Below are 22,509 nucleotides of genomic sequence, written 5' to 3'. Positions count from 1 at the left end.
ACCAGCCCGGACCAGGTTCACTGGCCTCTCCAAGTGCCCATTTTCCTGAGTGGCACAGCAGGGGCCTATACTGGGCCATATAAACCACTGTGAGTGAGGAGGACACAGTTTATTGAAATTGTCTTTTAAATGAAACAAATGTAGCGTAAGGGTAGCCATTTTTAAGAGACTAATGCAGTGGCATTTAGGCTACCTCGTAGTTCCATCACACCCTCATTATCCCCAAAGGACCATATATGCATTTAACAGTTGTCCCCATTTGGCTACTTTTGTCTCTAGATTTGCTGTTCTAGGCATGTCATGGAAATGGTACAATTTTTAGGGCAGCTTTTATTAGTGTTTAACCTTCACTATAGCACTCGTCAGTCTGCCCTTCTTTTTTTTTTTTTGGAGCTGAGGATCAAATCCCGGGCCTTAGCACTCTACCACTGAGCTAAATCCCCAATCCCCAGTCTGCCCTTCTTTGAGGGTGACTAATACACCTTTTGTTTGGATACGGCCCCTCTTATGTATCCATCTTGTATCCACTTATGCATCTCTTGATCTGGGGAGGTGTGTATTCTTTTGTGAACGTCCTCCGGACTCTTGTTTATGTCTTGTTTTCAGTTTTCCCAGGAGTGAAATTGCTTAAGGCTTTGGTGTTTGGTCTTTGAGCAGCTGCTGAACTGCTCTTCCCCCTCTTCCCTGGAGGGAGCATCTTTTTCAGCAAAGCTTACACTTCACCCACATCCTCTCCGACACTAGTAGTTCCTGCTGTTGTTCCGACAGTCTAGCCCTCCCATGGGCTCATGGGTATCTCATTGTGCTTTTGGTTTGAGTTTCCCTAAAGATCGGTGATCTAGTCCTAAGACTAGGTGAGCCTCTGTTTACACACTCACAGGCTGGTCGTGCATATTATTGGATAAGCATCTCTTCAGATCCTTTGGCCATTGTTTTTGTTAAATTTTTCTCTGACAGTTTTATACACACACACACTGCATTCTGTTTACTAACCCAGCACCCTCTCTTGTCTCCCACCCACCCCTATCATCACAACCCTCTACCGGTCCCTTTCCCATATTCTTGTTTTGTTTGTTTGTGGTGCACTGATTTTAACCAGGACATTCTGTGATGCCGTGGGTTTAGAACTATCCACTGGAGTCTGTGGGTTTACCACAGGAACCTTCTCTCCTAAGAAGCTTATCAGACAGGGCAGTGGTGGCGCACGCCTTTAATCCCAGCACTCAGGAGGCAGAGGAAGGTGGATCTCTGAGTTCGAGGCCAGCCTGGTCTACAGAGTGAGTTCCAGGACAGGAACCAAAACTACCCAGAGAAACTCTGTCTTGAAAAAACAAAAAAAAAAACAAACAAACAAACAAAAAAAGTAATCTTATCCGTAGTCAGTAATTCACCAGGGAGGTGGAAGGCTCCTTGTGCCTGCTCCATGATTGACTGTTGACACGTAGGCATGTGCAGCTAGCTGCCTTATGTCTGCAGTGGCAATGTCAGGCCCTGAGAATAGTATTCTGGGGTCATTGTCCTTATCTTACAGCCCTTACATTCTTTCTGTTCACTCTTCCTCAGTGTTCCCTGAGCCTTAGAGCTCATGGTATAAAAAATACTTTATTCAGGGTTGAACACTTTTGGCCACTTTTATTTGCGTGCCTTTGACCTGTCATCTCTGCCAGGCATGGCTGAGAAGCCACTTCATCCAGGAGCATCTCGGTCAGTTACGAGAAGTCTCTTGAGAAGACATTGATGCCCTTGGATGGACATTGAGTCTCCACTGCCCACTGCGTGTCTGTGTTTCTCAGGAGACCAGGACTCTTGTGCCACATTGAGCACAACTGTTCCAGAAACAATGGCATTACAGCTAGTGTGGGAGAAGCAGGAGAGCCCTGGAACCTCCCTGTGGAAGGGGAGGGTGCTGGAAACCAGAGACCTGCCCCAATCCAATAAGAGAACTGGCAGCCCGGGAAGCCAGGGCTTGCCCTCTCACTCTGCCTCTATCTAGACTAAAAATAACTGGGCAGATTGGTCTAAGTTGATTACGGTAATTGCTGCTGTGATGTCATGCTGCCAGCCAGAGCTTTGTTGCAGGGACGGTAGCCTGTGCGGAGGCAGTGGCTTCTCTTCTGCATTCCTGCTCAGGGTTTGCACCACAAGCTACAGGGGCCAGATGACCAGTGATGGGTCTTCAGTAATGGCCTGCCCTGCCATACCAGGGCCCCTGGATTCCAGTGCATTTGGCCCTGGGTCCTTGCAGAGCAAGAAACCTCTCCTGTGAGGTCCTTGGCTTTTATCCCTCCACTCTCCTCCAGAGCGGAAGCTTGGGACTTCTTTATCTGCCACCCCCTTCCCAAGAAGAGGCCCACTGCTTCTGCCCTAGAGACCAAAGCGGCCTCCTCCTGCTGCTGCACCTCAGTCAGGACACACTGACCTGCCCACCTTTCTAGCTTCCCGCCTCACGCAGAGCAGATCCCTGCAGTATGGGCACACAGAGCCACACTGCAGGACTGTCACATGTGGGTACATCTTCCTTAAGAGCTGTGCCTCTGGACTAGTGGTAGATTGCAGACATAATGCCCACACAAGCAGGAAGGGCTCTGTATTGACTGCAGCATCCACCCTCTGACATGTTGAAGGACCTGTGGGCCATTAAAGGCTAAGACTCAGTTCCCTGTGTCTAGTGAGGTGGGCATATAAAAGCCTAACATTGAGCTCTATACCTGTGGGTGCTCCTTCCGTGGAAGACCCTCCGGTGGGATGGCACTCCTGAGAAAACTCCACCTGATCTCACATTCCTGAGCCCTCACTTTGTTTTGGGGGCTCCTGCTGTGACTCCATCTCACCGAAGTACTACAGGAGCCAGTTTATAAGCACCAAAGAAACTTCAAGGGCCATCACCCTTTTTTAGGAGAACCTAGGAAGACATGGATGAAGCTCCACAGTGGCATTTTCAGCCTCCTTCTGCAGGCATATAAATGGATGGCCCCTGGTCCTGGATCTCTGTGACCCGGTTTCTCAAAAGCACTAGATGAACAGCTGTCATTGAACGAAGGAGCCTGGACTAGACTGGCTAAGTCCTAAATGACTCTGTGTGACCTGGGGCCATTCTCTTTCTTGGTTTATTGCTCAGTGAGATGGGAATCCTAACATCCATTAGGTGTTTTGATGTGTTTAAAACTGCACTGTAGAAATCTCACTGGTGAATATTGAAGGTAGCACAGTGCTGGGATGGAGTGATGAAAAGGAGCTTGAGGTATATGTGGGGTGGCCTCTCCACATGTGGACATGTTCTGAGTCACGGTGCTCTGCTAGGTATGTGGGGGACAGCTGCACAGTCGAGTCACCAGGGTCAAAGCTGGTAGGTAGTGCCTTGGCCTGGTTGTGCCAGCAGTAGTTAAGGCCACCAAGTACTAGGGAGAGCCCTGGAGCTAAAGGAGTCTGGTCTCCCACACACAGCTATCTCTAGACCTCTTGGGTGGCCAGGCCTTGCCCTAGGAAAGAAATTAATTGTAAGCTAATTGGCAGTTTCCTTTGTATAGAAGCCGGAAGAAACTGCCAGCAAGACCCACGATTAAGTCAGTAGCAGCTGGGAAATCACATTTGGGTGGGAGCATCCTTCATCTCAGTGAGGCCACTGCAGCTGGTCTGGGTGGGTATGGAAATGCAGGTGGTAGCTGCAGTGCCTACTGGATAAAGCCTGGTGCTCATGTTCCTTAACGAAGAAGGCTGGGTCTGTGTATAGAGGGCAGCTCTGGGGTCTGACTATCCCAGTAACCAATTAATCTCTAACCTCAGCGATGTAGTAGACCCCCGCCCCACCTGCAGTAGGGAACTCTGACAATGTGAAGCTTCGGAGGGCTGAGCCCTGGGGGAGCAGTACCAACATGATCAGGAGAGATGATACCCTGCAGCACCCGCTCAGGGGATGGGACATGTGAGGACCGTACCTTGGTGTGCAGGGAGAGCAGAGACTCCCAAGCCAGAAGCAGCCACCCCCACACCAGGTCTCTTCTGTCCAGCTGCTCCCAGCCACCTTCCTCTGGAAGCCTAGTAAGACAAGTGTTGCCAGGGATACTGCACACTGAGTCCTCCGCTCTGTACTGGTGGGGGTTGCAGACTTGAAGGGATGATGTGGGGAGAGCTTTGGGAGCTGTACTGTGTGTGGACTCTGCAGACAGGTCTGGAAGTGATGCTGGTAGTTGTAGAGAAGATGGAAATGATGGTTATGATCGTGCAGGTGTTTATGGTGCTGATGGTGGATACTGGAGACAGAGGTGTGGGGATGGAGCTGACGGCAGTGGCAGCAGGTGGCAGCCCCTGTTCTTAGAACTTCACGCCCATCAACTCAGTGTTGCTCCCAACAACCCAGTGAAGAGGAAGGGCTTAATCTCCGGGAGAGCAGAGAGGAAAGTAATAATACACAGAATGTATGGCCCTTGCCCAAGACAGTGCCCCAACTCTACCAGGCATGGTGCACTTTGTCACCCCAGATTTAGTCCACGGTCTTGCCTGGAATCCACAAGCGGATTCTACCTGTCATTTCTGACAGGGCTCCTGAGGTCATGATCTCCTAGCCCTGAGAAGCTGGAGTTCCTGTTGGTACCTGCTACTTGGAGCTCTCTTTCCTGAACTTACGTCTTCTCTAGTCCCCCCCCCCCCACCCCACCCCAGGCCAGGCCACCACTGTCCTGGCTGACACTGTCTCCTGTCCCATGCTTCCTAGCAAAGTCCCACCTCCCCGGCCTCTTATCTGTGGCTCCAGCCAAGTGATTCAGAAGCAGCAGCTTAGGTCTGGATAAGTATTTTCTTGTTGCTCTAAGTGCTTGCTAAGAAACAACTCTTAACTCCTGAGCCATGTCTCCAACCCCTTGGTTGGATTTTGCAAATGGCATTTGTCCTAGTTAGGGTTACTATTACGGAGATGAAACACTGTGCTCAAAAATAAGTTGGGGAAGGAGGTTTATTTGGCTGACCCTTCCACATCCTAGTCCATCACGGAAGGAAGTCAGCACAGGAACTCAAATAGGGCAGGAACCTGGTGAAGGCTGGTAATGATGAGGAATAGTCCATGGAGGGGTGCTGCTTACTGGTTTGCTCCCCATGGCTTGCTTTAGCCTACTTGCTTATAGAACCCAGGACCACCAGCCCGGGGGCGGCACCATGCACAGTGGGCTGGGCCCTGCCCATCAGTCACTAAGAAAATACTCTATAGGCTTGCCTTACAGCTGCATCTTTCAGAGGCATTTTCTCAATTGAGATTGCCTCCTCTCGGATGACTAGAGCTTGTTCAAATTGACATAAAACTAGCCTGCACAGTATCAGAATACCTATCATTTAAAATTAAGGCTGAATGATGTGTGTGCTGTACATTGCACATTCTCTGTGCCCATCATAGGTGCATCCACCTTTGGCTGTTGTGATTAATGCTGCCATGAGATGGATGTGTAACTCTCTGGGATTTAAGTTCTTTGGAATGATACTCAGATGGAATTGCTGGATCCTCCGGGGAGTCTATGTTAAGTAGTTTGGGGGACCCTCCTGTGCTTTCTATAGCACCCACACCATTTCAAATTCTGACCATCAACATGCACAAGGCTTCTAAGGAGCTCTTGCTATTTGAAAACACTATCCTGAAAGTTCCTGGACGTAAACAAAATCAGAACAGGGTGAGCTATAGCCAGAGCCAACGGCCACAGCCCTCTCTGATTAGTAGTACTTCAGTGAGTCTTGCCTTGCCTTGGAAGTTTCCATAGCTGTGACCAAAACAGTACACAGAAACAACTTAAGAGGTAAACATGTTTGGGCCCAGGTTTTGAGAAACCAAAACTGGAGCTATGTTGTTAGGGAGCTACGTTGTTATACATTGTTACTAAGTCCCTGCAATTCACAACAGTGTTTGTTTCCCTAAGCTTGATGTATCCTGCAAACCATGTTTTTCACTCAGCACCGAACTAGTAGCCCCCTGATGTATGCCCACCCCTTTGCCTTGCTAAATTCCTCAACCTGTGATAGACAATTGCCCTTTTACCTTACAAAAATGTGTCTTCCAAAATATCTTGATTATTCCCCTTCTGCGTGATATATTGAGCCCTGAGTCCCTCACTCTTCTGTCCAAGTGCTAAGAGCTAATTATCTCTACAGGTGTTTTCTATCAGCCCTAACCAGTCCCGATAAAAGGGACCTCAAAAGCTAGTGAGGGGCTGTTCTCTGAAATCCCGACGTTGGGAGAGGCAGCCAACTGGCCAGTTCTAAATACAGTTTGTTTTAGTCAGAAAATCATGGAATCTTTGGACCCCCCCCCCCACACACACACATACACACACCTCAGGTCTAACAGTTTAAGTCCATCTTGGCTGGAAGGGCATAATGGAGCAGAGCAATTCACATCTTGGTGAGCAGGAAGCAGAAACAGATTCCTGATTCTCTCTTTCTCCTGTTAGGCCATCCAGGCCCTCAGCCGTTGGAACAGTGCAGCCCACTTGCAGGGCCGATCCCTTCCCTCGTTGATCCTTTCTGGAGATGCCCCCACAGACACACCCGAAGTGTATGTGTGCTTCACTAAGCTCTGAGGTGCTGGTCAATCCAATCGAGTGGACAAAATTAGCCATCACAGATTGAAAGGCATGCATCTTAGCTGTGCAGGGTTAGGAACTAGATTATGCCCACATGACCTGTCTCTTCATCAGGACATAAGATATTTACATTCCCCCCAAATTCCCCATCTGCCACTCCCAGGCTATCAACCCTATACCCATCTGACAGCTCTAATGATCATGTGAAACCTAGCCAGCTGAACACGTGTACCGGTGGTCCATCCTTTTTCATTACTGCCCTAGGATTCTGTGGCATGGATGTGCCAGTTTGCCTTTCTGCATACCCACTGAAGGGCATCGTCTGTGTTTCCAGCTCTTGGTTGCCTTAAGTCATTTTGCCGTGTAGTATTGATGGATGGGTGGTTTAGGTTCTGCTGGATAAATGGAGTGGACTTGCTGGGTCGTATATAAGAGCATATTTCAATAAAGATCAATCGTTTTCCTATACAGTGGCCCTCTTTGTTTCTGGTGACTGATGCCTGCCCTGCTTGTCTGGCAGTGTCTCGTATCTTTGAAACGTCCTCTGGCTCCAGATGGCTTGTTGAGAAGCTTATTGAACTCCTGGATCATGTGTGATCTGGGGCTCATCACCCTGGGGTAGCCGAGGACTATTTTGCAATTGGTTTGTACTTTTCTCCCTGCTTTTCCTTTTTCTTTCTTTGCTTTAATGTGGTGTAATTTTCAGCCATGTTTACCTATGTTCATGTTCTTTGGACTAGAGGTGAGAAATCTTGCTGAGGTTTGAATTTAAAATTAATCTTTGGGGGCGGGCATGAAGAAGCTGTTTCTCCCACCCCGACTCACACTCTGGTGTCTCCTGCAGCCCCGCTGGGCCTCTACTTCTCCAAGGATACTTACTGGGAGAGGTTGTATGTGGACCAGCCAGCTGGCACACCTCTGCTCTATGTCCATGCTTTACGAGATACCCCTGAAGAAGTCCCCAGCTTCCGCCTGGGCCAGCATCTCTCTAGCGCCTTCCGCACACGGCTGCATGAGAATGATTGGATCCGCATCCATGAGGACACTGGCCTTCTCTACCTCAACCAGAGCCTGGACCACAGCTCCTGGGAACAGCTCAGCATTCGCAGTAAGGGAATGGCCTGGCACCCCATCCCCACTCCTCCTTGGCCTAAGTCCTCAAGCGACCCTCATCTCAGCTGCCAGTCTATGACAAGGGATGGCTTCTCTGAGGCTGCTGTGGGCAAGGGTGTGAGGTGGGGGGTGAAGGCAGCTGCTTTGTATCCAGTCTAATGAGGGACCCACATGACTTTGGGAGCACTAATTACTCCTGGGCCTCCTGAGGCTATTGGGAGTTGGGAGAACCATTCGAATGACTGGGCACTCTCCCCATGTGGAGCAGAAGCTATTTGCAGTGGGGTGCTAAGGGTGTTCAGGTTGTGAGAGAGATTCTAAGGAGCTGGAAAAACCCCAGGGGTTTTAATTTAGTGGGTGACCTGGAACTTGCTGAAGAATACCAGGTCCCAGGAAGCATGGCTCCCCATCTGCAGCAGGCTGGCAGAGGTGTCCAGGTTGGAAGCAGAGTAGATGGAAATCCAGACAGAACAAAGAAACTGAGGCTGGAGCTGCAGTCGAGGCTGCACAGGATGCTAGCCCTGGAGAGGAGAGTGGAGGATCTGAGTGGCTTGTGTGGCATGAGGTGGTGATAGTGTGAACCGGGTAGCTCACTCCTCCCAGCACTTCCTCTGAGACGTGGCCTCTCTCGTCTTTAAGCTCCTTTCCACAAGTAAGAGGCAGAGTTGAGTACTATGAATAGAGTGAGCTGCACCACCCAGGATGTGTAGAACTGACCTATTTGACAAACACAGCCAGTATTGTAAGATGGGAGGGCCCCTGGGGTGGGCGGTTCCCTGCCAGCATAATCTACACAACTGCTTCTCAATCTGTAGGTTGCAACCAGGATTGCGTAGATATTTACATTATGATTCATAACAATAGCAACGCTACATTAAGTAGCAACAAAACAATTTTACGGTTGGGGGTCACCACAACACGAGGAACTGTATTAAAGGCTCGCAGCATTAGGAAGGTTTGAGAACCACTGGTTTGGGACTGTTCCTGGAGGAAGTGCTCTCAGGTCTGCCTTGGTTTTCATATACCTTAGTTTCCTCTGTCTTCCTTCTGAGCATAGTGGCAAATTGGAGAATGAGAATCCCTTGGTGGAGGCAAGGGTGGAATGTGCCGTGACCCTGCAATTCCCTGAGAACCTACGCCAGTCATCCTTGACAACCACCTTGTCCAGTCAGGAATAAAGCACACAGCAATTTGGACAGTTTGTTCAAAGAATATTAGCTGCTGTGATATTGTAATAATGCAATATAGGCTAAGAGCAAGCAAAGAGAACCCTGTAGCTACTACAGGTGGAAGGTTGAGACACCGGGAAATGCCTGCCTCAGCCAAGGCCTAGACCTCACTAAACTGGGATGTGGTGCCTCAGAGGTAGAGCTCAACTGGAAATTCTTCCTCTAGGTGTTGATGAAGTATGTCCGTGGGATGTATCTGTGGAAAAAGTACTCGATGATAGCGGCCAGGTAGTGCAGCTGGCCAGTACACACTGCAGAAGCCTATGCTGTGAGGTCACTCACCTGAAGGGAACATTAGCCCCAGGGCTTGAGCAGGTCTCTCAGGAGGGGCCATTTGAACAGAAACCTGAATGACAAGAGAGGCAGATAAGAGGGCTAGTGATGCCTCAGGCCTTAGTTCTCTGCAGCAGAGGAGAGGAGGTAGCAGCTGAGGCTTGAGGACCACACTGAACCCTAGCATCCCTGCCGCTACCCTCCATCCCTCCCTCAGCTGACAAGGGGCTGTCTTCTTTTCTCCCTACAGATGGTGGCTTCCCCTTGCTCACCATCTTCCTGCAGGTCTTCCTGGGGTCCTCAACCCAGCGGGAGGGCGAATGTCATTGGCCAGGCTGTGCCCGGGTGTACTTCTCTTTCATCAATGACTCCTTCCCCGCGTGTAGCTCCCTCAAACCTCAGGACCTCTGCATCCGGGAGACGGGCCTGTCCTTCCGCATCAGGGAGAACAGGCCCCCTGGCACCTTCTACCAGTTACACCTGTTGCCTGTGCAGTCCCTTTGCCCCAACATCAGTGTGACCTACAGGCTCCTGGAAGGTGAGTGCCAGCCTTGGGGCTGTTCCTTTGTCCTGCTGCCCAGCAGGTGCGTGGTGCTATATACCCGTAGGGTGCTGTATGCCTTTTGCCACTGTTGAATGTTCCCGCAATATCTCACAAGTGTCTGTCATGGGCCAAATACTGTTGAAGGAGGTTAGGCTAGACCTGGAAACAAACAGGCTGGCATCTTGCCTGCCTGCAGGCTCTGGTCCTCTAGAAGCTAGAGCCCATGCTGTGCCCAGGAAATTGGATGGTTTCTGGAAGGAGTGAGGAGGGAATAAAGCAGAGAGGCCCGGGAGTGATGAAGACTACTTTTAATCGTGTGGTCAGTGCAGGGGCCGCTAAACAAGGTGGGTTGGTGGGTTTAGCACCAGAGGGTGCTAAAGTGGGATCTTTTGTGGCTGGAGTTCAGTTAGCCATGAGAGGAACAGAGGCCAACAGGGACAGGTTAGTTCTCTCAGGGAACATTTCAGGGTTTGTTTCCCTGGAGCATGGGGAGCTATGGGGGGGGGGGCAGTATGAGAAGTCTCCACTTACATTTGAAAGGTCTAGTCTGACTCCTACATTGGGTATAGTTCAAGGTCAGGGTAGTGTATGGTGGAATATGGAGAGAAGAGGTACCAGGACAGACCCTTGAGTTGGGAGGATGGGCTGGCATGAGGCTGGAATTAGCATGATAATTGGGGAGCTCCTGCCGTGCTCTTACAGAGACCCAGGTGAGTTCTTCCTGACCTAGATATGGGGTGTTGAGCCCAGTTCCAAGGATTCTGCTGGTGTCAGCAAGCGCAGTACATGTTGCTGGGGATCTGACCCTTTGGCACCAAAGTGGATTTGCACCCTTCGACGTCCTGTCTGCTGTAGAAGAAATGAAGGTCCTAAGAGACCAATCTCAGGTCACACACCCAGGAGATGCACAGCAGGAATGCAAACCTCACATCCAGAAATATCTGTGTGTTAATGTCCATCACGCCCCAGATGCCCACTATTTGTTTTCAAGTCATGGAACTGTGATGTTGTCTCACATTGTCTCAGATGAGCAATTACCACATCTATGTTGGTTTTGTTTTGGTTCTGTTTTTGGTGTTTTGGTTTTTCGAGACAGGGTTTCTCTCTGTAGCTTTGCGCCTCCCCTGAAACTCGCTTTGTAGACCAGGCTGGCCTCGAACTCACAGAGATCCACCTGCCTCTGCCTCCCGAGTGCTGGGATGAAAGGTGTGCGCCACCAATGCCCGGCCACATCTGTGATTTTAAAAACGGCTGACATTATTCTTATACAACCAGCTAGTCCCTGGAGCTGGCTCTCTGCCTATTCTCTGCCGTCCTGGACTCCGCCCCCAAGCCCACCACAGAGGTAGGGAGGCCCTCCCCAGCCATCAGAAGACACCTGACCCTGCGTCAACATTTGTTTGCCCATCTGCATGAGTGAAGGCTCTAGCCACAAAAAAAAAAAAAAGGTAGTGAACACACACCTCAAACAGCCTACATTCAGAGTAGTGAGTGCCATCCGCACGGAGCTGGAGAGGGACAGACAGCCAGTAGGGGGCCAGAGTTCTCACTGTTGAGTCCTTCTCGTTGGTTGTGTCCACTCTGGGTAGAACCGTAAGGAAGGCAGTTCACACCCATCCCCCCGTGGTCATGCGGGATTCCCTTCTGCTTGGTAACAGGGGAGAGTCTGCCCTTCCGTTGCAACCCAGACACCTTGGAGGTGAGCACCCGCTGGGCCCTGGACCGGGAGCTTCAGGAGAAGTATGTGCTGGAGGCCGAGTGCATAGTGGGTACCGGTGCCGACCAAGAGAAGGTGACTGTGTCCCTCCCAGTGACCGTGTATGATGAGGACGATTCGGCACCCACCTTCTCCGGAGGTGTGGACACTGCCAGTGCTGTGGTGGAGTTTAAGCGGAAGGAGGTTTGTCCACAGTTGCATTTGCTTGTCTGTCTGTCCTATGCCTCCGTTGGCAGTTTGTACCTTGATCTGTTTAGCTGTGCCATCAGCCATCCAGTCATGTGACTCTCTGCTTGTCCCTTTTGTCTGTCTGGCTGACTGCCAGCCAGATAGCCAGCAGTAAACTGGACTCCTAACTGTGAAGGTCCCAGGGAGAGCATCAGAGAGAGTATTCTGGCCTGTCTGACCTGGCAAGAAGGGGAGGCTGCTCTTTTCTAGCAGCTGGGCCACCTGTCACAAGAGCACCTCTGAGGCAGGCAGGAGCCAAGGGGTGATCCTGAGACAAAGTCCTTGCCCATGCTGCTCTGACCAGCCTAGGTGGTGTACTACTGCCACCTGCTGGGCATCATGCCACTCTGCAACTGTTCCTGGGCTCAGTAGCAAGAGGGAAAGTTGCTTCTCCTCCTTCTAGGGAGTGAGAGTAGGTTTGGGGATGGGAGAGAATGTCTGTTGGGACAACCTTAGGGTGACTCCAGTGGTCCTGTGGCGTTGCTCACAACTCTTACTGAGGCCCTGGGGACAAAATATTCAATGCTGACCATCTTCCCCTGGGACTAGTTCTGCTAAACATACTTCGTAAATTCTGGGCTGTGCTAGGTCATGTGCTCTTCTGGCTGTACTTGCTCTGACTGGCACTCTCTGCTCCTTCAGGGCACTGTGGTGGCCACTCTGCATGTGTTCGATGCAGATGTGGTGCCGGCATCTGGGGAGCTGGTGAGAAGGTACACAAGCACACTACTCTCAGGGGACTCCTGGGCCCAGCAGAACTTCCGGGTGGAGCACTACCCCAACGAGACCTTGGCCCAGGCCAACAACAACTCCGTGCGGGCAACCATGCACGATTACAGTAAGGAGCCAATGGTGTGATGTCTTTCCAGAACTTCAGGACACTGTACACATCCCATGAAAACCGAATACACTGTACACACATGCCATACACGCCAAAACAACAGAGCACACACCTCCAAAGCCGCACACAGTCTGTATATAAACACAGCACATGTTCTGTGTACACAAACACCCTATACACAAACGCATTTATACATGCTACTTCTGCACACACCCACCATTAAATAAACATGTCACTCACACATTCCATATCCACATAACACACTACACCCACAAAAATATACTTACTCTCTATATATATATCAAAACACAGGACGTAATATACCCCATATGTAAACACACACACACACACACACACACACACACCAGAAATCCAGCTCAGTAGAATGTCCGGCTTATAAATGCCACTACTCTTGCAAGGCTGCCCACCAGGCCTGTTACCTGAGCACATAAGTGAAAGTAGCATGTGTGTGCAGGGTTGTATGTTGAAGTGGGAGTGTAGTGTGTGACATAGGGCATGATCTTTGAAGCATAGTAACTGGGTTTGTTCCATTGTGTCCACACCTACAGAGCTGGTTCTCAACCGGAGCCTCCCCATCTCAGAGAGCCGAGTCCTGCAGCTGGTGGTCCTGGTCAATGACTCAGACTTCCAGGGGCCTGGGACAGGTGTCCTCTTCCTCCATTTCAACGTGTCTGTGCTGCCTGTCACCCTGAACCTACCCAGTACCTACTCGTTCCCAGTGAATAGAGGAGCTCACCTTTATGCCCAGGTGAGCCCATGGCCCACCGTGTGACTTGAGATTAGGGGGTCCTAAGACTGCAGTCAGGACTGTGGGTGGGTGGCACCTCTTCCCTAGCCCACCAGTGCATAGTTAGCATAGGTGGAGCCATGGAAGGTTCCAAGGTAGATCCTTGAGCCCATTTGTACCTTTTCACCGGAGAGGGTTCCTCGCTCCTTCTTGGCTCCTGGAGCAAGCCCCTCCACTTTTACCATCTCACTTCTTGGTGTCTTTAAAATGTATTTTCACTAAGACAAAAGCATAACCCTACATAAGCCTACTTGGAAAGATGTTCCTGGTGTACCGACCAGTGGGAAAGTGGTTTGAGGAACCACTGGCCTCTGGTAATGCCATCAGTGCAAAAGCAAATTTTTAGTGGGGAGAATTGGAGCATGCATCAGAGCAGTAGTGCCCTGTGGGGAGAAGGCGAAGGTCACGTCTCCTTTTATAAGTTTACGTGCTAGAGCAATTACAACGAGATGTTTGTATTTGTCTTTGGAAAAATTAATAATTGACATGGGAAAGTAAAAGACCAGGGTCACGGTTCAGTGGTATAGAGCTTTCCTGGCACATACCAGGTTCTATCCTGAGCACCCCTAAAATAAACAAAAGCTAAAAGAGTGGAAAGTAAGCCATGAGTGTTCTTTAAGGAAGGTGGGGAAGGAGGTGGGCTTGTCCCTCTCCACCCAGAGCCACCCGTGACGAGCATTTAAGTCCTAGCTTGGTTTTTCTCAAGCACACTCTGGCCTTCTTTGCAGTTTGGGTGTGTATGGCTCAACCAACTACAGCAGGTTGGTTTGTCTTCAGCATGTGCTTAGGACAGTCTCAGTTGTCCCCCTGGTCTTCCCAGTTCCTACAGTCAGCTCCAGAAGTGCTCCTGTCACCAGCACACAAGGGACCCACCTGTAGATACATCCCTTGGCCCGTCCTTCAGGGTGTTAACGTCAGGTCAGGGGTGGGGATGACAAATCTCGGGGCCTGAGGAGGCGTTAGAGACATCAGTTGGAGGGAGATCCACCTACATTTAACAGACTCCAAAGCCCTGGGCCTTGTCCGTGTGACTTACTGTCTCCATCGGTTTGTAAAACCCCACTGAGGCCAGGGACGTTGCATGGTTTTAAGGACCGTCTGAGAAGATGGAAGTGAATATCTTTGTCAGGGAAACTGAACCCACCAGGAGACTGCTTTGTTACGGTGTCAGTGTGGCTTGGAGGGCACCTGCGTCTGCTCCTGGCCTTACGACGCTGGCCTGTTGTAGTCCTGTTCTACACCTGTAGATAGGGCCCCACATCCAGAACCAGTGCTGCAGCTCCTAGCAACCATGGCCCACTGGGGTGGCTAAGAGGTAAAGGCCCAGTGGCTGGCTCTAGAGCCAGGCATCCTCAGAAAGGGGTCTCTTTCCAGAATCCCTAAAGAGGCCTCTTGGCCTCAAGTGGGACCCGGGACAACATTGCGGGCACGTGACTAGGGAGCAGTGCTCTACCAGTTGGGAGAACCAGACAAGGGTCCTTACCCTCTCATCTGATTCCCAGTGGGGCGGGTGTCTGGTGAGTCGGTGTCCATAAGCAGGAAGTTGGCCAGGTAGGTGGGCCTGTAGCTTCTGAGGATGTAGAATAAATACTGCACATTGAAGAAGGTTGCCATCCAGGCTAAGTTGGGGACCAGCCTGGGACTCAGTCTACCCAAGAACCTCTCCAGCTACTGGCTAAGGGGTACTGGTGCCACCACCCCCCTCTCCCCCAGATTGGGAAAGTCTGCGTGGAAAATTGCCAGGAGTTCAGCGGCATCTCCGTCCAGTACAAGCTACAGCCCTCCAGCACCAACTGCAGCGTTCTAGGCGTCGTCACCTCAGCTGAGGACACCTCGGGGACCCTATTTGTAAATGACACAGAGGCCCTGCAGCGACCTGAATGTGCCGAGCATCAGTACACAGTGCTGGCCACTGACAAGCAGACCCGCCAGCAGGCCCAGGCTTCACTGCTCGTCACAGTGGAGGGGACATGTGAGTGCTCCATGGAGGGTGGGGCATTGGGGATGATCATAGAGAGCCGGTGCTTGTAGTTTCTCTGAAACTCTGGTGTAACCAGTCATCCTGTATGCCCTTTGCTGAGCCTGGTCACCCTCACATCCTTCCTGCCCTTATCTACTCCCCAGACAGGAGGATGACAAGTACGTGCCTCTGGCTCTGGCACCCCAGCCCCGTTCATCTCTGTTTACCCCAGAACCCATGGAGCCTCACTACAGAGGCAGTGTGGAACTGCTACACTTTGTCCGTGGGTGAGGTCTAGAGACTGGGCCCACCTCCACCCCTGTGACCTTGGCTTGTCTGTCACTCCCAGACATCGCTGAAGAAGAGGACTGCCCCAAGTCCTGTGCAGGCAACAAGAGACGGCCTGACTGTGAGGAGTGTGGTGGCCTAGGCTCTCCCACAGGCAGATGTGAGTGGCGTCAGGGAGACGGCAAAGGTAGGCCTGAGAGCTGGGGGAGGGTTCGGGTTAGCGGGAGGGTCTGTACTGGCTGCCACCAGGAGTGAGGATGGCCACTTGATAAGTGTTCCTGCAGGGTCTGCCAGTCCCTGCAGTGAAATCCCCAACCCTTGTCTTCTGAGCCTTCTTCCTCGTGTGGAACCAGTGCCAACAGAGAGGGCAGGGTATGGGGTCACAAGGGCTTTGCCACCTTGAAACTAGAAGTTCCTCAGTTGGATTCACTCTGGGATTAGAAGGGTCTAGATCAAAGCTGGGATATACAGGGGACGGAGTGGTTCTTCCAGAAGGTCCCGGCCAGGTGGCCTTATCTGCACACTGTATGAGTGTGCCTAGCACTGTAAGGCTTCCACTGGCAATATAGCTTTGTCAGGTCTTTGCCTTTAAGTGGCCTCCTTAAAGGAAGGCTGTCTGCAGTCCTGGAACTACCCAGCATTCCAGTCCTTGGGAGAACCCCCCCCCCCCCATCATTCCTCAGCTGATAGCTGAGGCGTATGTAGTTCTCATTCTGCGTGTTCCTCTGTCTCCCTAGAGAGGCAGGGTTAGTCAGGGGACTATGACAAGAGTTAGACGATGATAGGATATGTCCACGTGGGGTGACAGCCTGCTGTGTGTTCCCTCACAGGAATCACCAGGAACTTCTCTACCTGCTCCCCCAGCATCAGGACCTGCCCCGATGGCCACTGTGATGCTGTGGAGAGCCGGGATATCGACAACATCTGCCCCCAGGACTGTCTCCGTAAGCCTCCACTAGGTCATGGTGATGCATTTCATCGGTGTAAGGGAAGGACAGAGGCAGGAGAGCGAGGAGCAGCGGAGAGCTTGGAAACCCCAGCCCCCACCCGCACACAGTCTGAAGCCACATTTATCTGTTTATTTGATGCATCAAGCTAGACCGGGGTATAGCGCCATGGCTGTGTACCGGCTTAGCGTATGTAAGGCCCTGGGCTCCTCCTCTGCACCAAAGAACAGAAACATGTAATAGTGGGTTTTCTGGGTGGTGGTGGCGCACGCCTTTGATCCCAGCACTCTGGAGGCCGAGCCAGGTGGATCTCTGTGCGTTTGAGGCCAGCCTGGTCTACAGAGCGAGATTCAGGACAGGCACCAAAACTACACAGAGAAACCCTGTCTCGGAAGAAAAAAAAAATAGTAGGTTTGGCCAGGCGGGATGTGTCAATCCAGTCCTCCTACCATCTCATTTGAATGTTTGCTGCCGTGTTCCCCAAGTCTGGGCCTCTGTAGCCTGACCTATCTATCCTTGGCTGACTCATGAGCTGTGGTCCACCTTCTGCTAGCTCAGGGCCCACCTTCCCTTTGGTCTGTTTCCTACATCTTTCCCGTTACTGGAGGGTAGCCATGGATGGTGCCTTCTGGGACCTCAACAATGACTCTAAATAGTCTTGGTTCCCCTACTGCCATAGCCAGTGTAGGAGGACACTGTGTTCAACCCCCCCACCCAGGTGAAGGAGGTCCTGAGCTTTCGCTGGACCTGAGCTACTGACCCCCAAGTTGAGAATGCTATCGCAGTCTGGGGGCTCTGAAGTGTCGCGACACACCAGGAGACTGAATAGGCTGTGTGTATCCTCAGGTGGCAGCATTGTTGGAGGACACGAGCCGGGGGAGCGCCGGGGGATTAAAGCTGGTTATGGTACCTGCTACTGCTTACCTGATGAGAAGAAGTGCTTCTGTGAGCCAGAGGACAGCCAGGGTAAGCAGTGCCCCACACAGGACTCCCTGGACCTCCCCAAACCCCAAAGAGAGTTTTGAGCAAAGAGAGTTTGTGAGGTCCACCAAGGGAAGAGACTGTGGGGAGGCCCTTAGACCCCAGGAGGCTCCCTCCTCCCCTCTGGGCCTCAGTTACCCTTCATGAAGAGGGGTCAGAGCCCCTATAGTATCACCTAGCCTCAAGTTCTCAATGAAGCAGTTCTTCACAGTGACTTAGTCAGCCTCCTGTACAGGGTCTTGCTTGGCTTCTGTCACTGTGACACTCAGCTGGTATTTGAATCACTCTAGGACTCTCTGTCCAGAGCCTTTGATATTTCTCTCTCTCTTCCTACCGTTTTGTAATGACCATCCAGATATTTGTGACAGGAAGGAAGATGGTACAGCTGGTGTGGCTGGCACACTGCCTCTACTGTCTGACCCGGGCAGTGTGCTCCGTCCCCGTGTTTGCCATGAGAAAGTGGACAGTGGTCTGGGATAGCCAGCACGGCAGGCCCTCTCCCTGGTCAGTGGCTTCTCAGGCCTTCACAGCACAGTGCCTGCCAGGCTGCTGAAACCCGTCACTGTGCCCTGCCACAGGCCCGCTGTGTGATGAGCTGTGCCGCACAGTGATCACAGCTGCTGTCCTCTTCTCCTTCATCATCTCCATCCTGCTGTCCACGTTCTGCATCCACCGCTACCACAAGCATGCACACAAGCCGCCCATCGCTTCCGCGGAAATGACCTTCTGCCGGCCAGCCCAGGGCTTCCCAATCAGCTATTCCTCCTCAGGGACCCGCCGGCCCTCACTGGATTCCATGGAGAACCAGGTGTCTGTGGACTCTTTCAAGATCCCGGTAAGGGGCCCCAAGAGGTAGGTGGACAGTGTTGGAGGATATATGGCCACCTGAGCTTTCTCTACTACTTGGGGTACCCACAAATGGTTGATGTGGCATTGCCTGTATCTCCTGCCACATAGGGCTAACAACAGGGGGTATCCCTGCCCTCATACACTCACCTTCCAGTGGGAAGCTAGGCTATGAAGGCAGACTTGTCTAGGAAGGAAGTGACAGGTACTGATTTATTAGATGGGCCTGGCTGGGACCTGACTAACCCTGCCTCTCTAGGGAGACAGAGGAACACGCAGAATGAGAACTACATACGCCTCAGCTATCAGCTGAGGAATGATGGGGGCGGTTCTCCCAAGGACTGGAATGCTGGGTAGTTCCAGGACTGCAGACAGCCTTCCTTTAAGGAGGCCACTTAAAGGCAAAGACCTGACAAAGCTATACTGCCAGTGGGAGCCTTATAGTGCTAGGCACACTCATACAGTGTGCAGATAAGGCCATCTGGCCGGGACCTTCCGGAAGAACCACTCCGTCCCCCGTATATCCCAGCTTTGATCTAGACCCTTCTAATCCCAGAGTGAATCCAACTGAGGAACTTCTAGTTTCAAGGTGGCAAAGCCCTTGTGACCCCATACCCTGCCCTCTCTGTTGGCACTGGTTCCACACGAGGAAGAAGGCTCAGAAGACAAGGGTTGGGGATTTCATTGCAGGGACTGGCAGACCAGACTCAAGTTGTTTTTCTTAATCATTAAACCTAAGCCACAGTCTATATGGCTCCTCAAGAGAAACTCCTTCATCTCAGCTACATGACACTTCCTTGTTTTTATTTTCTATCCTCTTCAGCCCCTGCTTTATCAGGGTGGGGGCAACACTGTATCCTACCTTTACTTATATTTCCCACTGAACTAACCTTTATCATAATCCCTTACTATATTTATTAAGAACCCTTAATAATCAAAGTTGTATGTAAATTAACATATTATTGTATAAAATCATTGCTTCAGTTAGGTAGCACAGCTTAAGAGGAAGTCATCTCCATAGTAATCCACAGGTTAAAATGCCCAGTGGAACAGGCTATTTCCATGAGATAATCACACTTCATTAAAGACAGTGGGGCTTCCCATTCACGCCATGCCAGATACCAGAGAAAAATGGCAGCAGCAACACGTGAAGGCAGAGCAGTAGAAAAGACATTCAGGAGCTGAAGCCCTCGGGGGCCTTGCCTGTCACCTGAAGCTGGGATATAGCAAAGTGGGGTGCATGGGACAGGCCATGGGAGGAGCCAGCTGCCTCACATTTCAAGGTGGGAGTTTCCCTGAGTGGTGCCTTTCTTTCTCAGGCAGCCACACGAGGAGGTTGCTCTGAATGTTTGCACTGTGGGGAGATTCTGGGCTGAGAAGTGTCCCGGGCCATGGGGTCTATTCCGTCCTCTAGGAGCCTTGGGTGGGGGGTGTCAGGGAAAACTTGGGTCTGGGCTGCTGTCTAGTCAGCCACAAGCATCTCTGGACCCAACTGGCCTTGAGGATAAGAACTTGAGACTAACTGGTCCTGGAGTATTTGGTGGAGTGGGGACAGGGCAAGTTAAGGTATTGAATCCATGGGCTGGGGATTTAGCTCAGTGGTAGAGTGCTTGCCTAGCAAGCGCAAGGCTCTGGGTTCGATCCTCAGCTCAAAAAAAAAAAAAAAAAAAGGATATTGCATCCGGGCCCTTCCCTTGGAGACTCACTTACGGCCTCCCTGGCCTGGCCATGGTGTCCTCAGTGGATGAGTTGTGAAGTGATGGGTATGACCAGCTCTCTGCATGCTGACCCTTGTCCAGGCAGGGTTAGGGGTTAGTAGTTAATGGCCTTGCCTTCTTGCTCAGCTTTGCCCAGCATACTTTTCTCCCTTCTCTGCTAATGGCCCCTGTCTCTACCCCAATATAGGAGGATCCAAAGTGGGAATTTCCCCGGAAGAACTTGGTTCTTGGGAAAACCCTGGGAGAAGGAGAATTTGGAAAGGTGGTCAAGGCGACAGCCTTTCGTCTAAAAGGCCGAGCAGGATACACCACAGTGGCCGTGAAAATGCTGAAAGGTACCTTTCCAGGAGCCGCATCTGGGGGTGGCTGTGGCCCCCCTTCCTGAGACCCCCTGCAGAGCCCTCATTGCTGCCGTGGCAGCTGGAGTCTGAGCACCCCATGGGTATGTAGCCCGTGTTCTGAAGAGGCAAGGTGCAGACCTTGCTCTCATGGAGGATGCTGTAGTACTGTATCTGTACCATGTCAGGGAAGAGCCCAGCATTGACAAAGTTTTAAGGCCCTTTGGGATTAAACTGAGAGTCGCCAGCACTCCAGTCTGCCATATTTATTCTTCCCATCCAAGAGGCCACTGGGGTCTCAGTGAAGAGACCCTCTCTGTAGTAACTATCCCCCATCCCAGCAACCCTGTGGGTCTTCTCTGTTCCTGTGACCAGTCATGTCCTGGGTCTGGCTCTCCATGTGCACCTGTACCTTTCTTAGAACCGGGGTGTGACTCTGACCAGAGGCTGGCTGCACTGGGTGGATAGCCTTCACCATGGTCAGGTCTCCAGCCTTGTGGACTGAGGGCCCTGTGGCAGCCAGACTGCATGGTGAAGAATGTAGCTGGTTCATAGCTATGGTCAGGGACTACACACAGAGCACCCTGTGTGTTTCCCAGACACTCACACCAGGTTCAATCCTCAGATTCCTGGCCTCCTAGGCCTGCTCAAGGGTTCTACCAGCTGTGTCTGTCCTTCATCCCATACCATTCTGAATGCCACAGGCGACAGTGTGTCACTGGCTAGCCAACCAGGAAGAGTTACATGTCTGACACTGTTTACCTCCATATTAAAGTGCCTAGTGAGAATTAGAACCAACCCTGGTTGCCCTCGGGACCTGTGTTTCATATGATTTTGGTGAAACCTGATCATCTTCACAGTGTGCCAGATAGTTAGGCACTCAAAAGAAGTATGACACTCTAGCTCATTTGGAAAATGCAGGCCTGATGTGTGGTGTGTCGCAAATTGCTAATGCTGCCTTCACTCTGGTGCGTTTGCACAGGATCGCACAGTAACGGAGGGAGCATAAGCTCCAAGCATTCAGTAGAAGCATTAGAGAGGGCCGCGGGACTCCAAGCCGGTGTTGGGCGGATTGTAGAACGGGAGATCTGGGCTCAGTGCTGGGTCCTCCCCTTTCTCCAGCACCTGTCTCTAAGCAGGTGTGTGGGGACATAGGCAAGATGTCTCTCCTTCTGGGAAGACTAAAAAAAGGAAGGGAGTCCCACCAGCACTAGGGGAGCAGAGCCAAGCAGATCTCTGTGAGTTTGAGGCCAGCCTGGTCTACAGAGTGAGATCCAGGACAGGCGCTAAAACTACATAGAGAAACCCTGTCTTAAAAAAAATTTAAAAAAAAAAAAACAAAAAAAAAAAACCAGGAAGAGTGTTCTCTGCAGGGTTTTCTCTGCTGAAGATGGCAGCTAAAGAGACATGCTGCCGTACCCATAGGCAGTGGCCCTGGAGACTTCGGTGGGAAGGTCCTGCTGATGTGGATGTTAGCTCTATGGGCCCCTTTCCCAGGGGTATATGAAGCCACTGTTGTCTGACACTGAGGACTGTAAGGTGCCCTAACCAGCTGGGTGCTGAGGGCCTCCATGTAAATCCAGGCCGTGTATCTGTGAGGGGGAGGGCAGTCTTTTCCACACTCAGCTGGTCACAGGGGGATCCCAAGGCCTGTAGCAAGCCCAGTTTCTGTGTTTCAGAAAATGCCTCCCAGAGTGAGTTACGAGACCTGCTGTCTGAATTCAACCTCTTGAAGCAAGTCAACCACCCTCATGTCATCAAGCTGTATGGGGCCTGCAGCCAGGACGGTAAGGCTGGTCAGATGGTGTGGGGTGGGGGGCAACCGCCAGCAGGGCTGGGACCCCTCTTCTGCCCCTTGCTGTACTTTACCCACTACGTAATTCCCCTTTCTGGAAGGCTGGGCATCTGGCTCCACTCCTGGGCTGGAGAGTATCTGTCTGCTGCTGAGCAGAGCCGTGGCACTCCTTGGGCCTGCTGAGAGCAGGTCTCCAGCATTGGCGCCCATTCTGGGGAGCTCCAAGAGTGAACAGTGCACCCTGGCGGCCTACAGAATAACAAGTGTGCTGTTGCCCACAGGTGACCCAGCCCTGCAGGGAAGGAGCTTTATCACCTTCTCAG

General features: G+C 51.5%; 1 protein-coding gene across 2 annotated transcripts in view; it reads left to right on the top strand.

Moving 5' to 3' along the window:
* Ret (ret proto-oncogene) overlaps nucleotides 1-22,509 on the top strand; it is a 43,074-nt gene that overhangs the window by 6,806 nt on the left and 13,759 nt on the right. For both annotated transcript variants that reach the window (XM_036182406.1, XM_036182407.1), the window contains exons 2-13: nucleotides 7,405-7,668; nucleotides 9,426-9,713; nucleotides 11,378-11,619; nucleotides 12,307-12,502; nucleotides 13,075-13,274; nucleotides 15,027-15,285; nucleotides 15,623-15,748; nucleotides 16,392-16,505; nucleotides 17,355-17,474; nucleotides 18,068-18,324; nucleotides 20,241-20,388; nucleotides 22,071-22,178. In XM_036182406.1, coding sequence (XP_036038299.1) covers nucleotides 7,405-7,668; nucleotides 9,426-9,713; nucleotides 11,378-11,619; nucleotides 12,307-12,502; nucleotides 13,075-13,274; nucleotides 15,027-15,285; nucleotides 15,623-15,748; nucleotides 16,392-16,505; nucleotides 17,355-17,474; nucleotides 18,068-18,324; nucleotides 20,241-20,388; nucleotides 22,071-22,178 — 2,322 coding nt within the window. The remainder of the gene's footprint in view (nucleotides 1-7,404; nucleotides 7,669-9,425; nucleotides 9,714-11,377; nucleotides 11,620-12,306; nucleotides 12,503-13,074; nucleotides 13,275-15,026; nucleotides 15,286-15,622; nucleotides 15,749-16,391; nucleotides 16,506-17,354; nucleotides 17,475-18,067; nucleotides 18,325-20,240; nucleotides 20,389-22,070; nucleotides 22,179-22,509) is intronic.

Source organism: Onychomys torridus, chromosome 3 (genome assembly GCF_903995425.1).
Source record: "Onychomys torridus chromosome 3, mOncTor1.1, whole genome shotgun sequence".
Lineage (NCBI taxonomy): Eukaryota > Metazoa > Chordata > Mammalia > Rodentia > Cricetidae > Onychomys > Onychomys torridus.
This window is presented reverse-complemented; position numbering and strand designations above follow the sequence as displayed.